This window comes from Quercus suber, unplaced genomic scaffold, assembly GCF_002906115.3.
Source record: "Quercus suber isolate HL8 unplaced genomic scaffold, Cork oak 2.0 scaffold_177, whole genome shotgun sequence".
Classification (NCBI taxonomy): Eukaryota; Viridiplantae; Streptophyta; class Magnoliopsida; order Fagales; family Fagaceae; genus Quercus; species Quercus suber.
The window spans coordinates 271774-299730 of record NW_027069637.1 but is presented as its reverse complement, the minus strand read 5'-3'; the positions used below and the strand labels follow the sequence as shown (position 1 = coordinate 299730).

Here is a 27957-nt window from a genome sequence, read left to right as displayed (position 1 = left end):
AGGGGGCAAAAAGAATATTTATTAGAAAGAAAAGAAAGAAAATATTTAAAGGGTCGTTAAGAGGGGATAGTCATGGTTGTTTGTTCATGTTTAACACAGGGACGAACATAGAATAATAATATGACGATGATATGGTCATAGTAACCGAATAGAAGAAGAGTCGTCTTTCGCTTTCTTCCAATTACAGCTCACAAGCTTCGCACACAATGGCTGTAATTACAATTCCCTCAGATCCACCTCCACTGCTTGATTTCTACATGTCTTTTATTTATTTATAAATAAATTAACCAAAAAAAAAAAAAATTTTTCGAATCGAAACTCACATACGAGTTGTTGTTGCTGTGGTGCTACAGGACTCGTCGGGTACGACTCTGATGGATCTGATAACGGCGGACCCGACTCCGGCTCCGGCTCCGGCGTCGGCGGCTTCAGCACCGTCTTCAACGGCGGCTACTCAGGCTCCGACGGCGCTGGGAAAGCCGTCCGGGGAGAAGAGGTCGAAGCGATCGGCGCTGATGCAGATCCATAGCGACACCGTTTCGGCTGCTAAGGCTGCTCTCCATCCAGTCCGTACCAATATCATGCCTCAGAAGCATCAGAGAAAGAAGGTAAACTCTTTCACGGTTTCTGTTTGGTGGTTGAGAAAGTGTGAGAGAATTGGAAATGATGTTTAGTTTATATGTCCGATTCTGTCTATTTCTCTCTCTGTTTGATTTGATTACGGAGGAAATGTTTGCGAATCTTAAGACAATTTGGATTTCTCTTTGAAATTGCTATCTCTGTCTCACTCTCTGTTTGGTAGTTGAGAAACTGTGAGAAAATTCGAAATGATATTTTGGTCTTGTCCAATTCTATCGCTCTCTTTCTGTTTTATTACTGAGGAAATGTTGCGAAACTTAGGAAATTCAGATTTTATCTTTAAATGTGTGGAGGTTTTTTTTTTTTTTTTTTTTTTAAAAGAAGATCTATTCAGGTTTTTTTAGAAGGTAGAAAATGTTTCAGTTTTCTCTAGTTGAGAAACTGTGAGAAAATTGGAAATGATATTTAGTTCTATGTCCAATTCTATCTCTCTCTTCTGTTTGACTGCTGAGAAAATGTTTGCGAATCTTAAGACAATTTGGATTTCTCTTTGAAATTGTGAAAAATTGAAATGTGAATTAAAAATGTGGAGTTGCTCTCTCTCTCTCTCTCTAGAATCTCATTCTCTGTTTGGTAGCTCAGAAACTGTGAGAAAATTCGAGATGATATTTAGTTTTTGTCCAATTCTATCTCTCGCTCTCTGTTTGATTACTGAGAAAATGTTGCAAAACGTAAGACAGTTCAGATTTTATCTTTTAAAGTGTAGAGTTTTTCTGTCTCTCTCTGTTCCTAAAGTTTATTTATTAAAAAAAAAAAAGATCTATTCAGGTTTTTTAGGCTCTGTTTGATTACTGAGAAAAGAAATGTAACACAATTCAGATTTCTCTCTGAAATTGTTACTTATTGGAGAAGAAAAAAAAAAAACTGAGAAAATTGAAATACGTTTTAAGAATGTGGAGTTGCTCTTTCTCTCTCTGTTCCTAAATATAATTTAATTTTTAAATAAAGATCTACTCATGTGTTTTAGGCTCTGTTTGGTGGGTCTTTTGTGGAAACACTTGAGTAGATCCATTCATAATAGAGTAACTAAATTTTATGCTGACCATCAACCTACTGCAACAACCCTTCTCCTTTTTGGGGGCTTGGGACTGTTTATTGACAAAATAAATGACAATAAGCATAGTCATCGAAATGTTTATATATGGTCCATTGTTCCTCATGGCTTAATGTGGTGTCTTTGGAGGGAGAGGAATAGTTGTTGTTTTGAAGATACTGAGAGATCTATTTCGGACCTCAAGCTTTTCTTTTTTAGAACTTTGTTGGATTGGTTGTTTGCTTTGCAAAACAAATCTTTCCCTTCTCTTTTTGTTTTCCTAGATTCTTGCAATTTTTGTTTTTGATCTGTTGGCTCCTTGTTCACTCCCTGTGTACTAGGGGGTTTCCCTTTTGATATCAATATATTTTATTACTTATAAAAAAAAAAGCATAGACATAGGCAGAGTTGAGTGTGCATGTAATTAGAGACAAGAAAAATCTCTTGTTGGCAAATTAGTTTTTTGGTTGGATTGTATGGTTTGCTGTATTGGTGCTTAAATGCAACTTGCTTCGTGTTTACAGCCTGTTTCATATTCGCAACTTGCTAGGAGTATTCATGAACTGGCTGCTACGTCTGATCAAGTAAGCATCAGCTTCACCCTCCTTGTGATTCGCTAAGCTGTTTTTTGTTTATTATATTAATTGGAAAATTCCATTCCTTATTTGTTTATTGTTTTCTTTCTTAATTGTCATTGCTTGTGTATAGAAAAGTTCTCAGAAGCAGCTGCTGCATCATGTGTTTCCCAAACTTGCTGTGTACAATTCTGTTGACCCTTCGTTGGCACCATCTCTACTCATGGTATGATGCCTCTTATTATTGTTCTCTCATTTTAGATGTCATTCCCTGTTTAGCAAGAAATAGGTTTTTTATTTTTTATTTTTTTATTTATAATTATTATTTAAAAGTAAAACTGTTTCTGTAATGGCCTGTTCTGTTTGATGTTGCATGATTTAAAGATATGATCTACAATGAAATACTGTTTTATGTGCTTTGGAAAGTTTGAACTTTCTGGGTATGAGATAGTTGAGGACTTTGACCTGCTCATGGTGCAGTTGGGATCTTTATGGCATTTATAGAATAGAGTATGGTAAAACCTTTTGTTTGAAAATTCATTAATATTTTTTCAGAACATTTGGTTTGGTGATTTTTTAATGTGATAGCTTTGGATGCTAATGACTATATGGAAATGAGAGGAAGTCATCTTTTTTTTTTTTTTTTTTTGGAATGTCTTGTATACTCCATGTGTGCATGGTAGCGCTCTTCACTACTTCTGATAAATATTTTACTTAACAAAGAATTGGTTGATCAGAATATGAATAGTGAGAATTAATATTTCTAGGAGCAGCAAACAGAATAAACAAAAGAAGGTTTCGTGGTTAACAAGAAAAGGGATATCTTTTCTGCCTGTCATTTTAATTCCTTTATGGTTAGATATCACATATGAATTATTGGTGTGACTGGATTTGGAAAGTGGAAAAATTGTGTATGCTATGCTGATTGTATTACTTATTATTGAATTTATACTATAACAACTTTAACATTTGGCATTGACACATTTACCTGTCATGGATTGAAACAATCTTTGTTACTGTGTTGATGATATATGTTTTCTCTCTTTCAATCTCCCTCTTTTTTCTTTCTGCAGCTCAATCAGCAATGTGAAGATAGGAGTGTTCTACGGTATGTCTACTATTACTTGGCCAGAATTTTATCAGATACAGGAGCACAAGGTTTAAGCACAGGTGGTGGGATTCCTACTCCAAATTGGGATGCTCTGGCTGACATTGATGCTGTTGGGGGGGTGACTAGAGCTGATGTTGTACCCCGAATAGTAGAACAGCTTACAGCAGAAGCCTCGAATGCTGATGTTGAATGTAAAGTCGTTTCTTTGTTTAACTTTTCATGTGAAATTTCTTTTGAGCTTCTGCTTGCTCTGACCATTCTATCTTTCTTTTATGATTGTTTATCTGATTGTTTGAGTGCATAGTACCAGCATAGTTTTAATTGGAGAAAAATTACTGCATAATATTGTTCTTTGAGGCACAATTAATTCCAAATAGGAGATAACAATAAATAATGGTGAATATAACCATAATATATATATATATATATATTTATATTTCTAGAGATGTGAATGATCCTTGCTAGAGATTAAATCTTTTTTCTGCCATACTCTCCTTGTTTGGAGTGTGGCTCTATCGCATTTTACTTGTTCTTATTCCTGTTTTACTCGATTATTGTAATTTTAGTTCTTGATTTTTGCCCCCATGGTACATCCCCAATGTACTTGGGTTGGCTTCTTTTTTAGTAAAATTTTTTGTTATCTATCAAATATATATATATATATATAAATTTGAGTATATGTCAAGAGCCTTGTAGCTTGGTGACATTGTTTGGTCTCCTTTATGAGGAGAACCTAGGTTTGAATCGCCTCCCCCATTTATGTTAACAATTGAATTAAAAAAAAAAAGGTTGATGAACAATTAATGAGAAAATTTATATTCTAGTTAGTTAAAGGGAATTTGGTGGTATAATTGTCACTTTGAAGAAAGTAGAACTTTCCCTAACCATGGGAATGTGGATATTGATCTTTTTAAAAGGGAATCCACATTCCCCAAAAGGTGAGGATTAGTAGGAATTTAGATGCCCATAGGCATCTGGATTTCCTTAAGCTATTTGCAACCAACTATGAGAGTGCACAGGTTCCGAGAATCCTAAAAGATTACCTTGAACCAAATGACTACTTAAATTTATCTCAAGTATGTGATAGACTCACGGTAACATAGGTATAATTTTGTTTTCCATTGCAAGATGGAACCTGGTGCCCAAAGAAAATGGTTTCATTGTCTCTTTAACTTGTCCTTTCGTACAATTTTTTGATTGGTAAGTTGCATGTGCAACCAGTGGCATTGAACTTACAACTTCATCTTCCACCTTACTTTTATAAGTGGAGGTGCCATTGAGCTAGAGCTCATTGGCCATGGCATTGGTACAAATAAACTGCTTGTCACTTATAAAAATGGAAATATGGCTTCAATTTAAGGTGGTTGTAGGAGCCAGCCTAATTCAAACGATATAGAGGCTTGGTTGGTTTGAGAAAATGGTAACATAGGTGTAATGTTATTTTAGTTTGCAAAATTGAAACTATCATCCAAGAGGGAAGAAACTGATTGCATTTTCTTTTTGAAATGTCCTTACTAATTAAGTGGTTGTTATTTTTGAGATTGGGAATTTGACTCCTATTTAAAGTGGTTATATATAATGATTTGACATTTTTCTTCCATCATTTTTGAAGTTCATGCACGGAGATTGCAAGCTCTAAAGGCTCTTACATATGCTACTTCAAGCAACTCTGATATTTTGTCCAGATTGTACGAAATTGTATTTGGCATACTTGATCAGGTTTGTCCAATTTTGATTCCTTCCATAAATGTCTACCTAGAGAATGCTACTTTTTTCTTGTTCTTTACATTTACTAGATGCTAATTGATGCAGGTAGTGAGAAGCAAATTTTATTTTGTTTTATTTTTCTTTTTAAATGTCGGGCAATTTTGTAATTTCTTAAGAAATCCAAGTTCTACTAGGAATAAGTATTAGTCTTCTATCTGAAGGGATATAATGCTTTCTATTGATATTAAGTTTTTCAGTTTTTTAGAGAAGCTATGAAGCTTGTTAGAGGTTTGTGTGATGCAACATGCAACCTTCTTCGAGGTGTGATGCTTAGGAAGTTTAGGTGTGATGCCCGGAAGTTTATCTTTTTATTTAATGTTTATTTTTATGTTTTATTTTACCATTTGTAAATTCACCTTTTAAACCCTAAAATATAGAACTTCAAAACCCTAAAGCACACATTCATCTAATAGCCCTAAAAAACCCTCAAAAGCCCCATCACCGTTCACATGGTTACCGTTCACAGCACCAGAATAGCAACTCAAATCTTGGTTTTTCTCCTTTGTTTCATCCTCAAATCCTACTATTCCTTCCCTCCATTGGAAACCCGATAATCCTTATTATTTTACAACCTTTTTTGCACTAACCCTAACACTAATTCCTCAAAATTGAAGCTATACCAGCACTGCCCAGATCTGAGCCAGAAATCCTTAATCTGATTTTGCTTAGTTCCCCCTTGTCCTTCATCACTAATGTTTGTATAATCGTAATTTTTATTTTCTTTTAACTTGGTGGTGAAATAGAATACGCAGGTAATGAGCAAGTTTGGCCTATTGTTCTTCTTGGATAACCAATTATCATCAAAGATTGTGCTCATACAAAACTTAAGTTTCACAATTAACGATCAACCACCATAAGCCATGAAACTGCTTGTGGAGCCCACAACAAAATCAGATTTACAATCCTAGGATTATTAACAGAAAGAGGGGATACCATGGCTTGAACTGGAGAGAATAGAGAAAAACCAGTTGTAATACCATGTTGGATGACTGATTCTTACAAAAGCTTATGTTGATGGGAAAAGGTGAAACATTGTTATCGTGCTCCCATTAATAGATTTTGATTGGTGGAGAAAATGTTGAAGTTTTATGGTGTGTCCACTAGCTTGAGACAACATAGACACATTGATGAGTGTCAAAAGTAATGGTAACTCATGATTAAAGGACAGTAATGTTGTTCCGGAATTTTAGAAGCTTTTGAACTGGGATATGAAGCTTTAGAGTACATAAAACTTTTTTGCTAAATTTTTTGCACTCCTAGAACTCGATATAATATATTTTTGGCAAATATCATTTTAGAGGATCAAGTGGATGTTGGTTTATTTTAATGGAAAAAAAAAATAGTTGACTAAAATATGTGGTGAAAACTTCTTAGGTCTGTTGATGTAATCAGATGTCATAAAAAAGTGGAAACACCTTTGAGCAACAGCACTTGCTGAGCTTTTCTATAAATTCTTTGGGGGGTGGGGTTTGTTTAATGTCACAAGTAGGACAATAGTAGGTACCTATTGAAAAAAAGTTGGACAGTAGTAGGCTCTATTCAAGTAGGCTGTTTATGTTGAATCAGGACTGTTTTCTCCACCTGATAAGTAATACTAAGATTTTATTAGAATGAACGAAAACCTTTAGTATAAAAGTTGCATACAAGAAGGTTCACTTAAAAAATACATGCAAAATTCAGCTGATCTATGAAATCTAAAATAGAAGAAAATTGGATGCAGCCAAAAGCAAGCATCTTTTCATGCAATGCTCTAAAAAATGGGAGATGGCAATGGTGGGATTCACTGGTATCCACTTTTGTGAGACATGATCAAGATTGGGAATATGATTATCAGGCCATCATTTTCTCATTGACAGATCTTAGGAATATGATTATCAGGCCTATATTTTGTCTTTCTCACCCTTTGAAGACCTTGATAGTGTACAAAGAAAGTACTTCTACCTGCCTTGGATAGATAAAGTCTCTTCCAATCTTCAGATCCTCCTTTGTGCCTAATGTGGTTGATCTGGCAAGAGTGGAACTGCCGCACTTTCGAGGGGAAGGAACTTTCCACTCTTGAACTGAAAAGAACTCTTTTTCCATGTACTCTGTTTGAGTGAATGTTGAGCTTGAGTGGCCTGTCTTCTTCTTCATTTGTAGAGTTTTTAGATTTGTGCACTTTCTGTTAAGTTGTTGTTGGTTTTTTTTTTTTTTTTTTCAATAGTAAACTTCCTGTGTACCTGGGATGTGATTTGAATTTGTCTTTAAATGGTTATTAAAAAAAAAAAAAAAATTCAATCTAGCTATAGCTTCAAACCAATGGAACACATATCTCAAATACCAAAGTCGATCCAGGTTAGTTCCACAAATATCATCAGATTTTCCAGAAAGAGAAAATGTGAGATTGTCAACAAATTATCACTTATAAAAAAAACCATAAAACTAAAAATTAACCCCTCCAACTTCTTTAACCATCATTTTACTCAATAGCTCAAGCTATTAAGAAACATTGGGGCTACCATGAACCAAAATTTAGAAGCGAATCATAGATACAATATGAAATCCATTAGTTCCATTTTTGACTAAAACCAAATATTTTTAGCATGTAAATAAGAAAAGTCTAATTAATGTGATCATAAGCTCTCTCCAAATCCTATTTTCATTATAATCCTGGAACTCCTCGTTTTAGTCTACTATCTAGGCATTCATTGACAATAAGAATGAATCCAAATTTTGTTTGCTTTTAACAAATGCACTTCAGTAGGATATTTTCTACTACCACCCTCAACCTATTAGCTAATATTTTGGCAATCAGTTTAGAAGTCCTTCGCATTCACTGGCTTAGGATTTTTAGGAGTGAGAGCAATAAAAGTAGAATTGAGGCTTTTTTCAAACGTACCTTGTTCATGAAAAACTTGAAACACTCACACAGTGACCTCTTTGATTATACTCCAACATGGCTGGAAGAAAGTCTTGTAATAACCATCCGGTCCTGGGGCTCTCTCTCCATTCATGTTACTCCTTATCTTTTGGCACCATAGTTTACAGAGGAAACTAAATTGCAAATCTCTTGAGTGCCCCAAATTTAATTAGTGTACATGCAAAGAGAATTCTGTGTAACAATAATTAGATTAGATCATACTAAAAGTTGATAGCTTGGAAAAGATGAATTGTAAGACCACAACATTAGAATGGGTTTGTTTTGAAACTCAAGGAATGATCCAAAGCATTTCTAAAATCAAGGAGTATCTATTGTTAAGACTCATGAACTTACGAAGAAAACAAACGGTGGTGGTGTTGTTGTAATATTGAGTTAGCCACAGGGAGAAAGAAAGACAATTAAGCCTTGGCTATTGGTAAGATTGGAACCATATTTTGAGTAGCTAAGCTGAAGTTGTCATTGGACAAGGTCAATATAGTTGACATGAAGCCAATTGTGTAAAAAATATGGATAAGAATTAAGCTGTTAGATATTCTTCCTGTCATGTTGAAATGATTTTGGGTTAATCTTTGCAGTAATGGTGGAGTATGTGGATTTGGATAGCCAAATTTTTATTTGTTGGGAATGAAAAATGGTTAGGTACCACACCTCATGAAGAGGTCACTAGTTTGAATCTCCCAGGTCTCTTGGGACCAAAACTGATTAAAAAAATTAGAAGTAGATGTAGTGCCCATTTGGTAATGCGGTTTCAAACTGCACTTTTTCAAAGTACAACATTTTTTATTCACTTTTTTCTAGTTACAGTCTTTTCAAACAACTCCATTTTAAAAAAGCTGAAAAATAAGCTGTACCAAACGGTCTCAATTATGGAAACCTCCATTGTATCTCTAGCTGGGATGTGAAGTGAAACTGATTGACAGTCATAGAACTTATTTATGGTTTGCCTAAATATATTACTCACCAATGATTTGGCATTATATTCTTTGATTTCAAGAACGTTACTAGGATAATTATGTATTAACTTATTTATACATTGTAATGTGTGCCTTCTCAGAATGTAGGGCGTGTGCGCGTCTTCCTCCTTGACATGTTCTTTTGTTCATCACATTATTCTAGTTATAACAAAATCATGTTTTAAACTATCATGTTTTTAACATTTATATTTTGATTTTTAGGTTGCTGATGGCCCGCAAAAACGTAAGAAGGGCATGTTTGGGACTAAAGGTGGTGATAAGGAGGTAATTATAATTCATTGCTAACTTGTCTATTTGTTTTATGCTTTATTATGTCATAGCCTTGCATGTTTTTTGTAATTTTACTTACCATGCTGATTAATATGATATCTTGGTAGCAAATAAGAATAATTATATCTTGATTTCTGGTTATAGTATCTTGATTTCTGGTACCAGGTTTGACATGCAGTTTTCTGTTCATTTTCATATTCCTGGTGATATTTATGACTAATGAAAAATGATGACTCCTGTAAAGTTAGTAAGTTAAATCAACATTGCAATCAGCAACCAAAGGAGCCACACTTCTATGTATAGAACCTTGCAATGATGCCAGACTTTGATTTGGTTTTTTGTCACCCATTTTTGCTAGTTTTATAGCTGTGTTATTGCTTGTATGTGTCTTAGATTTGATTGTCATATCAAGTGGTTAAGTAAAAAAAATTTCAGAAACGAGTATGCTTTCCATTTCTTCTCTATTTATTTTTATATGAAATTCTTTATCTGTTTTTTCTTTTGAGTTTGGATAACCGGTTGTATAGTTTTATTTATTTATTGATTTAATTTTTGTTTTAATTTTTAGTCTGTCATTCGGAGTAATTTGCAATATGCTGCACTGAGTGCTTTGAGAAGACTTCCTCTGGATCCTGGAAATCCGGCATTTCTACATCGTGCTGCACAGGGGTAAGTTCTTCATTCTGGTCTTCATTGTTTGATGGCATACAGTCGTTGCATGGTAACGTCATTTTGAGTAGTTTTGTTGTGCTGATCACATGTAGCATATAGGACAGTAGTATGTTGGAGATTTCATTTAATTCACACTTATCAAGCTGTTTTTAATTTGCTTTTTAAAATGCAAATATAAGTTTTTTTTTTCATCATTATTTCCTTGATTCAAAGCACATATCCGAGGAAGACATTCAAAAACTTGCTTAAGATAGAAATGGGGTAGGATGGTAAACAACTGGTATGGTGGATTGGACTAACCATGGTTGTAGGCTTGTCCAAGACCATTGACCAACCATTGGGCACTGGGAAAATCTTTGTTTTTTGGTCCAAAATAATATGAATGAAACCTAAACTCACGTTTGAGACATGGCATGAGCTAATGGCCTGTTGGGCCTGATGAGGAGTTTGAGGCTATCAATAACCCAGATTGTCAAAACAATAATAGCCCAAAAAATTTCCAAACCTTCATTAATTTTTACAAGGCCCAGAATCAAACCTGAAATATATTGGGAGAGGAGGAAGGGAAAATGAGGGGATTGCCTTTGTGCCTGAATGATAATTGAGAGAGGATTAGTCTATAGTAGGAATTGAAAATGGTTAGAAGGAAACATGATTAGGCTTGGTGTTTGGGGTTTGATTTCAATGTAGTGAGATTTTCCAATGAGAGAAAGGGCTACCATAACGTGTCACTAGCAATGCTAATTTCTCAGATTTTGTAAATTACCTTTAGTGGATTTTCCTTTAGAAGAGGTGTGGGGATGTAGCCTTAATGTGGGAACAGAAAATTAATATTTATTTTAATTTCGTTTCATTCATTTTTGAAGTCATTGTTATTCAAATGTCCTCCCATTCCTCTCTCTCCGTACTTGCCACATTCATCAGTCAATTTACTCATGACTGAAGTTTATGGTTGCAGCTCAATTTGTCCTTTTGATCTAAGCTCTTATTCTATGATTTTTTTCTCATTGAAAGCTAGGGGATTTAATCAACTTTATTACTTATAAAAGCCATATCCTTTTATATTTATGAATTTGAGCTGTGTATATTGGGTGTCATATATCTAATTGTGATTTTATGATCTTGCAGTCTAATTTCTGTTTATGTCAGTTTGCTAATATATTTTGTTTTCGTTTGTTTATACCTTTCATGCTTTGTATTTACATGTTTATGTACATTGGTGGCTGTAAGTCACAATGGATCAATAGCTTTCATTTTAGAAACTCTGGTTTTATGATTCAATTTTTTTGTTTTTGTCTCAGTTGGATGATATCTTTTAACTATTCCTCCTCTGTTTTTGTTTTTTGTTGTCAATAATGAGGTGGTTTTATTTTGTCTGCAGAGTTTCATTTGCTGATCCTGTTGCTGTGAGGCATTCATTGGAAATTCTCTCTGAATTAGCTCTTAGAGACCCTTATGCAGTGGCGATGGCCTTAGGTTTCATTGTTTGACTCTTAAACTCTTTCACAATTTAATGGTGTTTGTTGTTATGAGAACATTTTTGTTTACATGATGTAATATTAGAATTAAAGTTGGTTGTTAGAATGTATTCTGACACTGTACTGGTATAACCCTTGTGCAGGAAAGCTTGCACAGCCTGGAGGTATTCTTTCCAATCAATCTTTGTTGTCTTTTAGCTTCCTCCACTTCTTACCATTATTACGGATAGCATTTGTTTTTTGAAGTTTCATAATTGCAATATTTCATTTATATATATATATATATATATTTATATATATTTATGTATGTATGTTTGTATGTATGAAGTTTCTGGGTTTTGATTCCATTTAATCCAAATCAAGAGCAAACATGATTTTCTATGCATATTTCTTCCATTTTTCATTAGATTTTTTGAGTTGCACAGTTGCGTATCAGAAACTCTTTCATGATTGTCTAGCCCTTGGTATCTTTTTTTTATTTTTTTTATTTTTATTTTATTTTTATAAGTAATAAGAATATATTAAAAAGAAGAAGGGTGTCACCTGAGTATGCAGGACGTATACATCAAAGACAAAAACAAATCAAGTGCATAAAGTACATCTAGCCCTTGGTATCTGCATTTTTGTCAGTTCTGTATAGCTGTCACATTCATGAGAATATGTTGTCAAGTAACAGAACTGGATATCAAATGAAAATGAATTTCTTTGCCAAGACACATGTTAGAGACAATTCACCATTTTTTCATGATTTTGAGGCCAAAATTTTGACCAGTGCTCCATTTTTTGGACCTTGTGGGGAGAAGGGAAATATCAGATAACTCAGTTGAGCTTTTGTTCAAATTAGGTCCAATCCTTTTTTTCTTTTGGGATCTTTGTACAATTGTTAGGTGCATGTGGCAGCATTTCATTTCAAAACCTTATTGTTCTTTTAAGTTTCTGAGATTAATGCAAGTTGATGTTTCTTTTCTTCTGCTCTACTTATAAGAGGCAAAGAAAGGTCTTAAGTCTATTCTAAGGTGTATAACATGATGACTTTTGCATTGAACTTATTTCGAATATTAATTGGATCATGTGAATGAGAAATCTCTGTTTTGCTTCTATTGGTTTAGTTGCTTCTTCTAGGAGAGTAAGGACTTTTTTTTGTCCAAGCTTCTCATGCAACCTTAGCATGTTTGGATGTTATATGAAGCAGGTGCTTTGCAGGATGTTCTCCATTTGCATGATGTTCTTGCCAGAGTTTCACTAGCCAGGTTGTGCCATACAATAGCTAGAGCTCGAGCACTAGATGGTTAGTAATTGAAAATATTATATCCCAAGTGGTATTTCTCTCCTTCAGTGTTTGAGAAATTGGTTTCTTGAAACTTTTGTCAATAGAGAGGCCAGATATTAAATCTCAATTCAACTCGGTGCTATATCAACTCCTCCTGGATCCTAGTGAGAGAGTCTGTTTTGAGGCAATCTTATGTGTATTGGGAAAGAGCGACAACACAGAGAGGTTTGTTTTGTTAACTTTTGTATCTGCACTTCTTTCTTATTATATTCTCATCTTTTGCAGGGTTACAATTACATGGCAAGTAGTTTAGTGTCACTGCTTTGATAATTTGCTGGGATACAGTTTTCCTTACATTTACATACTGTAGGACTGAAGAGCGAGCTGCTGGGTGGTATCGTTTAACGCGAGAGATTCTTAAGTTGCCAGAAGCACCATCTGTATCATTAAAGGAAGCTTCCAAAGAAAAAACTCAAAAGGCAAAGCGTCCACAACCCCTTATTAAACTTGTAATGAGAAGGTAGAAACATCTCTCTCTCTCTCTCTCTCTGGTATTAGAAAATTTATTCTGTGAGGTTCTTCAGGTGGTGGATTATTTGAAGTTCTCAAGTTCAGTTAAATGTTTTGTCAGTGCTTGTCTTATTTATGGGTGTTTAAATTTGAAATTTGTTTCTTCTTCTTCTTCTTCTTCTTTTTTTTTTTTTTTGGGGGGTGGGGGGGTTGTTGCTTGATTCAGGTTGGAGAGTTCTTTCCGTAGTTTCTCTAGGCCAGTACTTCATATGGCAGCAAGAGTTGTGCAGGAGATGGGAAAAAGTCGGGCTGCAGCTTTTGCCGTAGGCTTACAGGATATTGATGAAGGAGCTCATGTTAATTCATTTGCTGAGACTGCAGACTCCCACGATTCAGATACTAATGAGAACTCACACTCTGAAGGTAATTTTTTTTCTTTGCTTTCTGGTTTGTGACTTGGATAGTGTCATTTATGGTACAAGTTAGAATCTAACTGTGATGTTCTCATTTCAACTATGCTAAATTGTGTTGGTTTGGCAAAGGTTGTATATGGTGGTTTAGGTTGCTTAGTTTCTTCTACATAGTGGTTGGTGTTTATACTGTAGCTTAACTCTAGTTGACTTTGAGTGATTTTTTGATGGAAGAGCCTTCTGCTACCTGATGTAGGACAAATGGGGGGATTTAGTCTATGTGTACTTATGGTGGGTTTAGGGTTAGGAGAATTTGTGAATCTATGGTTTAGAATTGTTAAAGAAAGGGCTATGGGGTTGTGTTAGGAATTAAAATTCAGTTTGAATTTGATCGCTATCTGTTAGAAGAGAGTATGTGGGGTTTTAAGGTTTTGATAGGTAAAAGAAAGGGCTTGATTTGGGGTTGTGAGGAAGAATGAAAAGAGAGGATTTTATGGTATTTAGGGGTTGAATGAACAGTACCTGTGAACAAAATCACAAGAGAGGAAAGAAGAAAAGAGAGAAGAGAAAGGGAGAAAAGAACACAGAAGGGTCAACATGCCTCAATGCTTAAAACACTCAATAATTTTATTAATCAACTCCCTCCTTTGAGTGCATTGAGCACAAATATATACGAATTTATCTTGTACTAATAGTATTAGGAATCCTAGTTTAACTAGTAAATTAAAAACATAATGAAAGACTAACTTGGACTCAACAAAAAATGAAACCTAAGATACCTGGGATTGCAGAAATGGCCAATATATCCTTTATTTGCAAGAATTGCAGAAATTAAAGATTTTCCCCCAAATACAAAATTGACAATAACCAATAAAATAAACCAAACCACCCACCCCCCACCCCCCCCAAAAAAAAAAAGAAAAGGAAAAAAAAAACTGTTTTAACCTGAAAGACTCATACCTAAACCTTTGAAATCACACTACTTTTACTTCAATTGGACTTCACACATGGGCCTCATAAAATAAAATCTTAAATAGACAGATTTACAAAGTTGTAACTAATTGATTATCTATGATGGCATCAACCCTCCCCTAAATATATATTATTTAAGAGGAATATTTACCAAATGTGACCAAAAAATAGTTAAAAGCCACATGCACCTGAAGCATATGTACTTGTTTCTAGGATGTACATAACCCATACAAGTGATGCAAATACTATGTCATGGAGGTGGGGGAAATACTGCAAGAGGAAGAGCGAGGCTGGTTTATAGGCAAATGTAATTATGTGGCAAGATTAGTATCTTGGCTCCCTCCATGACATTATTTACATCATCTAATGTGTATTTTCTGTATGCACTTATTAGTTAAGTTATATTTAGTTGAAAGTCATGTTAAATTCAATATTTCTTTATGCTATAGATGGTTTTGTCAAAATAATATGCAGCAATGGATTGGAACACTTCAGATGTTACTTCTGGCATATAATTGTTATTGATAGCTAAGCAAAACTTTCTTCCTTTGAAGAATTCTTCTGCTCTTTGCACTAGCACTGTGAAATATTTATATATATGATCTATGTTTATTTTATTTGTACACCTTTTTTTTAGGTGGGCTTGAATTAGCTCTATTTTGGATCATTAATCTGATTGCATTCCATTCTCTATCTCTCTGTGTCTCTAGGTACCCGAAAAGCGTCTTCTATATCTAATGGAACAGGTGGCAAGGATACAATTGCAGGTTTACTAGCTTCATTGATGGAAGTAGTGCGTACAACAGTAGCATGCGAATGCGTTTATGTTCGAGCAATGGTAATCAAGGCATTGATATGGATGCAAAGTCCACATGATTCATTTGATGAACTAGAATCAATTATTGCATCAGAGCTCTCAGATCCAGCTTGGCCAGCAACGCTATTGAATGATATTTTACTCACCTTGCATGCTCGTTTCAAGGTATGTAAAGACAAAAATCATATTTTCCGTCTTAAGGTATGGAATTTTCATTGCAAAGACATTCTTCTAATGTATTTGGTTCGATAGTTTTTAACTTGACCTTCTAGTTTCCTGCTTTTTATTGTAATATGGTGCCAATATCTCTTTTACTAATTATATATTTTGTGATTAAACAATTGTTGTCTTTTTTTTTTTTTTTTTTTTTTTTTTGGGGGGGGGGGGTGGTTTGGGGGAGGATAAGTAATGAGGTTTTATTGAAAAAGAGGAACCACCCATGTATGTTTAATGTGACCATAAGATAGTCTAAAAAATGCCAATAAAAGGGGAAAAAGAAAAAGGAATTACGAGTGGAGTGAAAGGAAATCAATGAAATCTAAATGAGGATGTCACTAAATCCCTAAATACGAGACTGTTTGAACAATAATCTAGCAAAAAATGACTTTAGTTGAACCACCAAAGCCCCACATCTTCAAAAGTATGATGATTCATCTCTATCCATAGTGTCTACAGCAGGTATAGGGGAACTAGATTCCAAGTTGCATAACTAAGTTGCAAACACAGATTGCCAAAGAGATCCCTCTCATCTTCTAATTGTGGTGCTCTCAAACTAATCCAAAGTCTCCATATGTGGGAGGACCTTTTGGCAAAGCCACAAAACCTTCTGTGGTATTGTCTATTTATAAGACTTCAATACCTATTCCTTGGCGGACACAAATAACTTTCTTGGTAGACATGGAATACTTTTCTTGGTGGACAAGGAATACCTTTCCTTAGTGGATAAGGAATAGATTTTCCTTTCACACTAAGGAAACCCAAACCAAATTAAATTAGGAATTTGAGACATTATATAACATACTGATTGTTCAACTATCATTTTACAGGGTAGAGTTGATTAGGAGAAATAAATGTCAATCTGTTGACCTTTTGATGCTCTGGGATCCTATATTTTGGGGAATACTACTTTGTAGATACTAGATGTTCATGGGGCCTTGTCAGCAGACTTCTTTGTTTTTGTTATTTTTCACTTCTTGTACACTATATATGGAAACCTTTGAGAATTAATGGAAATTGAGGGTAAAAATATTAGTTTTCCAGTTCTATAATCACAATGCAAAATATAAAGAACGGAATAAAAATCCTCTCCAATGCAAATCTAGTTTTAATTATTTTAAAAGCCTCTCTTTCTGTTGTTATGCTTATTGGTACTGACCTGGTTAGACAAAAGAGCAAAATCTAGTACTAATTCTATTTGTGGTCAATTAAAAAGGGATTTTCTGATTAGGTATTTAAATATTTGTGTTCACTTATTAAAGGTTTTTTAAATATTTGATGTTGATGTTGATTTTTTGTTATTCAAATGTCTTAAAACTGATGTTTTGCTCAAGGAGCTACTCCCACTTTGGATTTTGTCTAAACTTGAATTTTCTCTAATATGTTTGAAAATACATTAGATGTGTCCCACTTTGAATTTTGATTAAGTTTTTGATATCGTACACTTAGCCAAGGGTAGAATTTGTGACAAAGTATAGTCTAGAGAAGTACCCGTTGTGGTATGAGGCTGATTATGAATCATATTTTTTGAGCAATTTCTTCCGTTGTACAATCATTGGCTATCCAAGAATGTGTACTTCCTTTTATGTTGTGTACATAGTTGCTATATCCCAAATGTAATAAGAATGGTTTATTTTCCTCAATTTCATTGTTGGCTCATTAGGCAACTCCAGATATGGCTGTCACTCTTCTTGAAATTGCAAGGATTTTTGCTACTAAAGTTCCTGGGAAGATCGATGCTGATGTGTTGCAACTACTATGGAAAGTAGGTATTCGTGTGAGCTTGACCTACAATAGTTTGTTCCTCTTTGTTTTATAATTTTCTTTCCTTACGTTTTTCTAGTTCTTTTTGTTTCTTTAATGATATATATTGCTGCTATTTATCAACACAAAAAAGATATATATTCCTGCTTTTCTTTTGTTTTATTGTATTTTTAGGTGGTGACATGGAGAAAAATTGATGACCAACACACACACACACACATTTGTATGAGGGCTATGCATTTTTTGTGTCTTGAATGAATTATGTAAATGATGACAAATACGTATGATGCAATTTAGGGTTATTCCAGGGTTTGAACACCCTTTTTCTGAAAACAGCCAAATGCTATTTGAAAATTTCCTACTACAAAATTCTGCATGTTGGTATTATTGATTCTTCCAATTTTATCTCTTCCATGTGTATGCAATTGCTGCTAATAAATTGATCGATGGTCAGCCTGCGTGAAGCAGTTGTTGACATGGGAAAGGATGGTTTACATTGGTTTAAAGGAAAGAGCGCATGGATCTGATATAACTCACTCAGAATATGCCTTTTAAATGATTACTTTGTGCTGACTGACACTACTCCGGGTTAAAGTTATCATTCCATGAACAAGTCTTTCCTGCCAAACAGGAAGAAAAGAGCCACTGCAATGAGCTTTTGAAGTCATCCCTTCTGCAAATGTCTAGAATGCCAACTTGTTGCAATCTCAAATTCTTAATGTGAATTTCACTGTTCCGATGACCATATAGTTAGTAACACACACACACACACACACACACACACACATATATATATATATATAGAGAGAGAGAGAGAGAGAGAGAGAGGAGAGAGAGAGAGAGAGAGAGAGAGGTTCAAGTTACTCCTTACTCCTAGTGTAACTTGAAAAGAGTTACATCTTTTTTAGACCATTGATTTCTATAAAATCTAAAGGTTAAAAAAACACTAGTGACATGTCATCAACATTTAAGAATTAATGATTTAGTATCATTTAAGACCATTAACTCTTTCTCCATCCTCCTTCCTCTCTAGGTACATCCTCTCTCTCTCTCTCTCTCAACTATAAATGGCTGTTCTTCAACAACACTGCTACCTGGAGCTCTTTGAGACTCCACTGGACACATGTCTCACCATCCTTAATTATTTCCAATGAGAACTAAAAGCTCCTCCCCTAGCACAACAAAGAAGAGAGAAAAAAATCCCTGAAGGTTCCATTCCAGGCTGCCTTGCCTACCTTAACAAGATAGAGGTTCTGGTGACTATACTTGGAAGTTGGAATTGTAGTTACAAGGATTAAATTACAGTGTATTTTCCATATCAATCAAAATATTATGCATCACCGCAGTCCGCAAAAACTAAAGCGGATTCAAAGCTTTAATTCGGAATCATTACTGGCAGTTCTAGCCTGGTGTAAACTCTTTTTCTTTTTTGAACCAAAAATAGATCTAACCCATTACCAAATAAATGATAAAATCAAACATCAATCAACTGGAAAGTCTTTTTTTTTTTTTTTTACTTAAACGGTGGAAATTTTAATTCAAGGGTAACTAAGATAAGAATTAGTATAGGCAATATAAACCTGTTGTTGGACTCCATTCCTACAGATTGTCAACGCCTTTAACAAGCCAAAACAGCTGGAGAAAAAACATACAGTGACAACAGAAAAAACGAGAATGAAACATGTTCTCACCTCGTGGAAAACATTGAAGCCATGGATGAGAAAAATCTGATGCATATATGCAGCAAGCAAAATTCCTTTTCAAGCACTGGAACTTTGAGTATTGGCATCCTCTGGATTTATAGTGATTTATGTATATGCTAAAAATTCAATTTTGTACTCACTGCACTAGGTGTTATGGATCTATTTAAGAAGATGAACAAGACGACGGGATCCAGTGAAGGTGAGTTCAGAGAGGTCTAGGCAAGAGAGAGAGAGAGAGAGATTTGCGATGACATTTAATGCTATTAAGTCACTGATTTTAAATTGATGACATGGTATTAGTGATTTTTTAACCATTAGATTTCATAGAAATCATTAGTTTAAAAAAATGTGTAACTCGTTTTAAGTTACACTTGATGTAACTTGAACCCAACTCATATATATTTGTTACTATCTATAATAGTTGAGGGAGGGTCACTCTCCCACGGCCCACTGGTTTTGCATTCATTTTTGTATGGTGGTTCTGTTCAACATAAAGTCAACTTCTTCTTCTGCTTTTTATTTTTAATTTTAACTTATCAAAATTTTTTTTTTTTAAATTTTATATTATTATTATTAACTATTATATGATGTACAATAAGCTTTAAGTGGAGTATGCTCATCAATTGGTTGGGTAGGATATACATGTAATACAATAAGTCCTTTAGATGTCTTGGTCTATTATAGCTAGTTTTTTGTTGTTGTCATTTCTCTTGTTCTTTGCTATTATCATTCTTCGTTTTTACTATTTGCTTGTCCTTTGTTGGCTATTATCTCCTCTGTCTTAACACACCATCTACTTTCTTTGTTTAGTTGCCTCATGTTTTGCTTTATTTGGTTACTTTGAAAGTATCCAGAAACGATGTTTATATGCTTTATAATTCCGTTTCCAGACATGCCTTGTTGGAGCTGGCCCTGATGGAAAACACACCGCTTTAGAGGCAGTCACTATAGTTCTTGATCTGCCACCACCTCAACCAGGGTCAATGTTGGGGCTTACTTCAGTTGACAGTGTTTCTGCATCTGATCCAAAGGCGGCTCTGGCCTTACAGAGGCTAGTACAAGCAGCTGTAAGCATTTGACTAATACTATATATATATATATATTTTGGGTTCTGAAGTTAAAATTTATTCTGCAAGTCCTATAGGCTAAATTTCATTCCTTATTGATCGCTGAATTAATATGTGTGGGGCAAATATATTTGCAGGTATGGTTTCTTGGAGAAAATGCAAATTATGCTGCTTCTGAATATGCTTGGGAATCTGCAACCCCACCTGGTACAGCATTGATGATGTTAGATGCAGATAAAATGGTCGCTGCTGCCAGTTCACGTAACCCTACTCTAGCTGGTGCATTGACTCGACTTCAGAGATGTGCTTTCAGTGGCAGCTGGGAGGTATAAATTCCCACCTGAGTGGTCATCCAATGGTTACTTGTTTACTGCATATATCTTTGAGACATTTTAGTATTCTAAACATGGTTAGCTCCCCACCTACCCCTTTCAGTACGGTGCTCACCTGATCATACATTAATTGTTTTAATGATTTGTGGAATGTTTATATGTTGATAATTAGAATTATGATGTCTGTTAGAGCATTGACAAGCCTTGCCCTAATTTATTGTCTTTTATAGATGGGTGTGTACAAGTGTGCTATGAGTCTCTTTTTGACTAACAAACATGAATTTTATTTGTCAAACTAATCTAACTTAAACTTTATATTAAGAGGTTAACTGCCTTAATTGCATCATTTTCTATTTTCTAGATGAGTACTCTTATGTATTGTCAATATACTTTTGAATATTACTTTTTTTTTTTCTTATATGGGTTGTACTAAATGGACACTTGCAGATTCGAATCATTGCTGCTCAAGCTCTTACAACCATGGCAATCAGGTCTGGTGAGCCTTTTAGGCTACAGATCTATGAATTCTTACACACTTTAGCCCAGGGTGGTTTGCAGTCTCAATTTTCAGAGATGCATCTCAGTAATGGGGAAGATCAAGGTGCCAGTGGCACAGGCATTGGAGTTTTAATAAGTCCTATGATAAAGGTTCTTGATGAAATGTACAGAGCGCAAGATGATTTGATCAAGTAAGAGTTTGGCATTTGTTTTTTTAATTAATTGTTTTCTTTTTTTGTTGCTTAGTTAAAATGTATCATTGGTTTTATAAAAACTCATAAAAGTTCCAATGTGGATAAACAGGGAAATACGGAATCATGACAATGCTAAAAAAGAATGGACAGATGACGAACTCAAGAAACTTTATGAAACCCATGAGAGGTTGCTAGATCTAGTTTCCTTGTTTTGTTATGTTCCAAGAGCAAAGTATCTACCTTTGGGGCCAATAAGGTACACATTTATCCATATGTGCTTGACTTGATTGATGATAATCCCTTGTCGTAATTGAAAAGTTTGAGATCAATTACGACCTTAGTGTTTCTTTTAGCGTGTGAAGTGTTTTATTTATCTATGCTCTGAGGTTTTATCTTGTGATTGAAATTCTGATGAGAACTTTATGAATTTGCTTTATTTCTGTTCTGTTGTGGCTGATCTTTCTTTAATTTCATGTTTAATATAGTTTCTAATGTTTTCTTTTCACATTTCTGATCTTTGATTCTACCCACTCCTCTTCTTTCAACCTAAAGTGCAAAACTTCTTGACATTTATTGCACACGGCACAATATAAGTGCATCGACTGGTTTGAGTGATCCTGCTGTTGCTACTGGAATTTCTGACCTTGTCTATGAGTCTAAACCTGCCCCTGCTGAGCCTGATGCACTTGATGATGACCTAGTAAATGCTTGGGCTGCAAACCTTGGCGATGATGACTTGTTGGGAAACAATGCACCAGCAATGAACAGGGTAAGAATTTACTTTTCTGTTAAATTTGAATTGGGCAGTTTGAGTTACTTCCGTATCCTTTTTGACTTATACAGATTCTCCTGTATACTCCCATGTACATAGCTTGTTGCCCTTTTCCGCATTTTACTGAATTTTCATTACTTGTTGAATTAAAAAAAAAAGGATTTTCATCTTTTTAATTATGGGTTAGAAAGTACATGGGGTCACTCTTGTATTTTTTTCTTTTAAGTGTTAATGACTAAGCATGGGGCTGGAGCATTATATTCTTAGCTTCCTCTCTCCAGAAAACATTCTGAATGTTTCTGAGTGTTGGAAGTGGGAACTTCACGCGCGTTCATGCACAGGGATAATCTGTGATGGGGCTGTGCCACATAAAGATTGATATCACCAATTTATACATAAAATTATGGGTCTTTGTTCACCAGATCAAGGGCCTTTTACTCGAAGAGACAAGTGAAAAGTTTAGCGAGTGTTTATTTATGTAAAAAATAATCGTGCTCTTTTTGCTCATGTCTATTACTATTTGCCATTCAATTATAAGTGATATATAAATAAGTTTTTCTCCACCTCGATGGTTTGTATATTTGATCTCCTTGGATCTATAAAGGATTTTTCCATTTTACTGAGAAGTCATTTAGAGTTTTGTTGGATGTAATTGTCTTTGATCTTGGTATGGGGGAACTGTGTCTTACATAAATTGAGAATGGCCTTTTACTACTCTTTCCTGAATGATTTTTGTGCCTAAAAAAAATTTGCAGTACTATTTGTTGATTAGAAGGTACAAGCGGTGTATGAACTTGTTTCTGGAATTTGGATTCTAGTAGCCTTTGAATTTGGATTCTAGTAGCCTTTAATATTGAGTTATTAATTTTGATATTGAGTTATTCTAGTAGCCTTTAATTTTGATATTGAGTTATTCAGAATCTTTTGCTAAATATTGAATTGTACACTTTTTATTTTTTTGGTTTGATTTTGAGCCACTATTGAATATTTTGAGCAAAAGGATCATTTCAAATTTACTTCGTGTTAGGTTAATGAATTTCTTGCCGGTGTTGGAACGGATGCTCCTGATGTTGATGAGGAGAACATCATTGCTAGACCTTCAGTTAGTTATGATGATATGTGGGCAAAGACACTTTTAGAAACTACAGAACTAGAGGTATGATTTTGTCAAATCCTAAACTTGGGCTTAGCATACAAAATGCTGGAGATTGGAAGTATATATCTCCAATGATTTCCTGGATAGAACTCTTATTGACTTACTTTGTTTCTTGGTTCACAGGAAGATGATGCAAGGTCATCTGGGACATCTTCACCAGAGTCAACAGGATCAGTTGAATCTTCTATATCATCCCACTTTGGTGGAATGAACTACCCTTCATTATTCAGTTCAAAGCCCACCACATATGGGGCTTCACAAACTTCGGTACGACAATGCAATGCATCTCTGTTTTTTCTTTTTTCTTTCTTTGTTCATTATCTTTATCAGTCAAGCTCCTAGGAGAATTTTGTTAAAACTTAAAAGTGTCAGGCACACTTCGGCAAGTGCACACTTGATAGAAGTAAAATGCATAATTTTCAATAACTTCTAATAGAAATATTTGTAACATATAACATACAATAACTTGTACCAGTTCCCTTCTTGAAATTATAGAGTTGTTGTCTGTCTGTACATAATTTAGTTTTTTTGTATTGTTTAGACTCCTCTGTGTCTATTGTACAGTCTCTTTGCAATAAAATTCACCTTACTTACCAAAGAAATAATAATAAGAAAAAAATAACTCACCTCACTTATCAGGCAAGCAAAGCGGTTGGCCTTGGGGTTTTTACATTTTGTGCTTTTGGCACACTTTTGAACAACATGGCACCAATACCGAGCTGTTTTCTTTTTTGGAGACTGATAAAGTGCATAGTAGTTCCTTATTAAAAAAAAAAAAGGCTCATAGTAGTCCCTTGATTGTACATTAATACAGACTGTACAGTTGAAAGTTGAAAATTAAAAGCAATGTTAACACAAGGAAGCTAAAGTAAGTTTTGATACCGTGTTGAATTGAGGAATAGAATGGAATTATCCATTCCACTATAGACAATGGGCTGTGTCCAAAATTTTTACTTTTGGGTGGAATGTTATATCCCCTGCCCCCATTAATTAAGGAAATTATTTTACTGTCCATTTTCTTTTAAAGCCCATAAAATATAAGGGTCATATGAAGAAAATTATATATTTCTTTCCTTTCAATTATTTAATAAATTAACCCTTGAAATGGAAAGGGCATAATAGTGAATTATGTATTTCTTTCCTTTTGATTCTTTAATTTATAGCACCCAAACACACTAGAAGGAAATACTTTATCCCTTTCTATTCTATTCCATTCCTTTCATTTCCTTAATACAACAATAGCAACTGCAAAGCCATTTTCCAAAAACTTTTGAGGTCAGGTATGCATCGTTAAGAGACTAATTGAGGTGGATCAAATGTATTCTTCTTTTGTCATTCATTCTATCTAAAGTCATACCCTGTCTTTCACTCCTATAAAAAAAGAAAAAAGAAGTAACGCTCAGTCACATTATGAATTAACATGTCTTTTTTACTATTTTTACTGGTGTTATTTTAGTTCTATCTCTACCTCTTTTTGATCCCTTAATGTATTTCACTCATCCTAATTGGTGTATTAATTTCTTCTTTTGCATATGACCAAACTGTCTTAAATGCTCTCTCATCTTCTCCTAAAAAGGAGCTAGCCTAATCTTTATAAGAATTTCTTCATTTTGTATTTCATCTTCTCTTGTTTTTCCACTTATTATCTTGAGATTCTCATTTTAGCTACGCTTTCTTTTGCATATGACCAAACTGTCTCAAATGACATTATCTTTATCTTTTCCTTGATAGGAGCTGCCTCTATTTTTAAACAAATATCTCATTTTGTATTGTATTTTTCATTATTTTTCACTTATTCATCTTAACTTTTCATTTCAGCTACGCTCATATTATGAACATGTTGCTTCTTAAAACAGTATAACATTCAATATCATATAGCATGGTGGATCTTATAGTAGCTTATAAAGCATCCCATATAATTTATTAGATATTCTGTGATCACACAATATTTCTGGTGCACTTCTTCAAGTCATATGCCTTACTCTTATCCTTTGATTCATATCATTTTCAATTTCTCCATACTTATGAATTGTTAATCAAAGTTAAAGAAATACGCATTCTTGGTATTTCTTGATGATCAAAATTTACAAATCCTTTATTTCTCTTTCTACTTTTACCTAACTTGAACTCCATGTACTATGTTTTAGACCTACTTAACTTAAAACCTTTAGATTCTAATGGATCCCTCCATATTTCCAACTTTGGGATTAGCTCAATGTCTAGTCTCATCTATTAAAACTATATTGTTTTTAAAAAGACATACTTAAAGGGACTTCATCTTGAACTGGTCTAGTAAGTTCATTAATAACCTGTGCAAAGATATATACTCAAAGCTAATCCCTGATGTAAACCTATAGTGACTGAAAACTCGCTTGTGATGCCAAAACTTGTTCTGACACTATTTACAACTTCATTATACATATCCTTTATCACTTTAGTGTACTTAGGAACACCTTTTTTTTCTGTTGTTCCTTGATTTCTACTAGTGACATGTCTTTTCTATGTAAAAGCATTGGAGGTCGAAGGTGCCACCCAGAGTTGCATTCTTTTTGTGGACTGTGGCTTTGGGAAAAATCTTGATTATAGACAATCTGCATAAGAGACGTTTGCTTGTGATAGATTGGTGTTATATGTGCAAATGTAGTAGGGAGTTTGTGGACCCCTTACTTCACTCACTAAGCATTTTATTGATGCTAAAGATCTTATTGAAAAGGTTGACAAACATCCTACACCCAATTTACCCAGACATTTCCAAACTTCAATGCACTTGAAACACTTAAAGTCTCTTGACTTCATATCTCTTGTCTTAACAAGTTTATAAATATTCTTTTCTCCATTCGTAGTCCCCAACTTGCTAAACACCTAATCATAATCCTTAAACCAGCCTCTCTGACAACCTGCTTTGCCTACTTCATTGCCACTTCATAATTTTCAGAAGCAGTATTGTCTCTACACTGGATATGTTTTTATAGTTCTCTCTCTTTTTAATCAAATGGCTGCTTGAACCTCTTCATTCCACCACGAAGTCTCTTTTTTCTGCCCCACATACTTTAAATTCTCCAAGTACTTCTTTCCTTTCCTTTAACTTCCAGAAGATTGAGCCTAAATTGAAATATTAGGGAAGCGAAAAAAGCGCATCTTATCAGATATTGATCAAGACAGACCTGGCATCACTGCTTTTTATATCTCCATGAAACATAGTGTTGCAATCTGGGCGAAAAAGTAGCAGTCAGGCCCAGCTTTTGTAATTCTAATGGAAATCCACTTTTTATCCTCTTTAGTCATAGCTCTAGTTGAATGTTTACAAACAGATGCAAGGCATTGCTTGGTAGCCTCTTTTGATGTTTTGAACTTTGTCACTGCAAATACAACGTCCTTTTGATTTGAAGGATTAATTGTGACTCACTTCAGTTACCCTATAATAGGAGAGGCCAATGGCGAGCAGGTTTAGCAATCCATCAACAGGTGTTACCTCTTTGTATGAGGGTGTAAATTCTCCGGTTAGTTTCACTGCCTTTTCTGTGTCAATTTTTGTACTTATCAAGAGAAACATATAACTAGTTTACTATTGTATGATCAGACTTAAATTGTTAATTCGCCATTTATTTTTCTTTTCCTTTCCATCAGATTAGAGAAGAGCCTCCTCCATACTCATTTGAGTCATATGAGAACCCCTTAGCTGGGCGTGGATCCCAGAGTTTTGGGTCCCAAGAAGAGGAACGAGCTTCATCTGGAAATCCAAAGTTTGGAACGGCACTCTATGACTTCACTGCAGGTGGAGATGATGAGGTTAGTTGAGTCCTGTTGATTTAATCTGGTTTCTGGACTACAAATTGTTAGGCAAATGATTCAAGAGGGTCTGGCCACTAGTGTTTTAGCATGCACGCTACCCCTTTGATGCTTTCGATTCTGTGGAAAATTGAAAGCTTAGGTTTATTTATTATTTTAAATCAACAAACCATTCACAATCAATTCAGTTGAGCTCCTTGCCAATTACATTGCTCATTCATTTATGTCTCTTGTGAAAGTTTAACCTGTTGACTGCTTCGGGTACAAATATGCATATGATTAAATGTCTTTTTTCTTGCAGTTAAATTTAACAGCAGGAGAAGAGGTAGAAATCGAGGATGAAGTGGATGGTTGGTTCTATGTAAGTAAATGGAATTAAGGGATAAAAATTTGAAAAAAGATACCCAAGTTTTTTTACTTGTTAGTGCTGAGTCTAGATAGCAAGAGGCTACATGTAATTGAATATCTTCAAACATGTTGCTAATGGTACTGACTGCTTTGTGGAGATAGGATATCAGTTTTACTAGTAAAGTCTCTGCTTAATATTCCATCACTCTTGTTACAGGTGAAGAAGAAACGCCCTGGGAGGGATGGCAAGATGGCTGGGTTGGTGCCAGTCTTATATGTTAATCAATCTTGAGTATGTAGCAACTAGGTTTCATCCATCATTTCTCATTTTTCATTATTTAGGAGGCAATATGATCTCATGTGTGTTTATTGAGCATTTCTTCGGCAATTTAGTCCTCATTCTTTATCGGGTCATACATCCTGCTAGAGTTTCATTTGGGTGGTGGTCTTGTCTATGCTTCTTGAAAGTTTCACACTGCCTTTTTGCCATGTACCGGAGACTCCAAAGCATCCAGATTTTCAGTTGTGGAAGTTCCTTGGAGAATGAGTTGTGTTGATCCTTTGTTTATAGTTCTTATTTGTATCATGTACATGTTCAAATTATATCCAAATTTGTAGCATATACAGCTTGTGAGGTGTAGCTATAAATGTGTACCCATTCATTTTATTAGTAAATTGATTTTAGCATCTTTTTCTTCTA

General features: G+C 34.6%; 1 protein-coding gene across 2 annotated transcripts; it reads left to right on the top strand.

Annotated features, from left to right (window-relative positions):
* Positions 1 to 43: 43 nt before the first annotated feature.
* On the top strand, positions 44 to 27957 carry LOC112003763 (uncharacterized). 2 transcript variants are annotated; one of them, XM_065778264.1, is made up of 27 exons: positions 45 to 212; positions 354 to 608; positions 2197 to 2256; positions 2381 to 2473; positions 3321 to 3549; positions 4971 to 5077; positions 9221 to 9283; positions 9858 to 9958; positions 11343 to 11437; positions 11583 to 11603; positions 12632 to 12727; positions 12814 to 12934; positions 13080 to 13229; positions 13446 to 13642; positions 15312 to 15583; positions 17298 to 17399; positions 19992 to 20168; positions 20306 to 20494; positions 20948 to 21189; positions 21302 to 21448; positions 21745 to 21961; positions 22992 to 23120; positions 23244 to 23387; positions 26546 to 26620; positions 26748 to 26909; positions 27211 to 27270; positions 27475 to 27957. In XM_065778264.1, the coding sequence occupies exons 1-27, from the start codon at positions 207 to 209 to the stop codon at positions 27547 to 27549; spliced, it is 3585 nt and encodes a 1194-aa protein (XP_065634336.1). In that variant the 5' UTR covers positions 45 to 206; the 3' UTR covers positions 27550 to 27957. The 2 variants fall into 2 exon arrangements, with proteins under 2 accessions (XP_065634337.1, XP_065634336.1); XM_065778265.1 differs by lacking the exons at positions 27211 to 27270; positions 27475 to 27957 and having other exon boundaries at positions 44 to 212; positions 26532 to 26620; positions 26748 to 26861.

Bases quoted from the DNA above. Each gene is read 5' to 3' on its own strand.
- LOC112003763 (XM_065778264.1), top strand. The intron at 11,438-11,582 runs GTTTCATTGTTT...ACCCTTGTGCAG, and splicing joins TGCAGTGGCGATGGCCTTAG to GAAAGCTTGCACAGCCTGGA. The intron at 26,621-26,747 runs GTTAGTTTCACT...CCTTTCCATCAG, and splicing joins ATGAGGGTGTAAATTCTCCG to ATTAGAGAAGAGCCTCCTCC.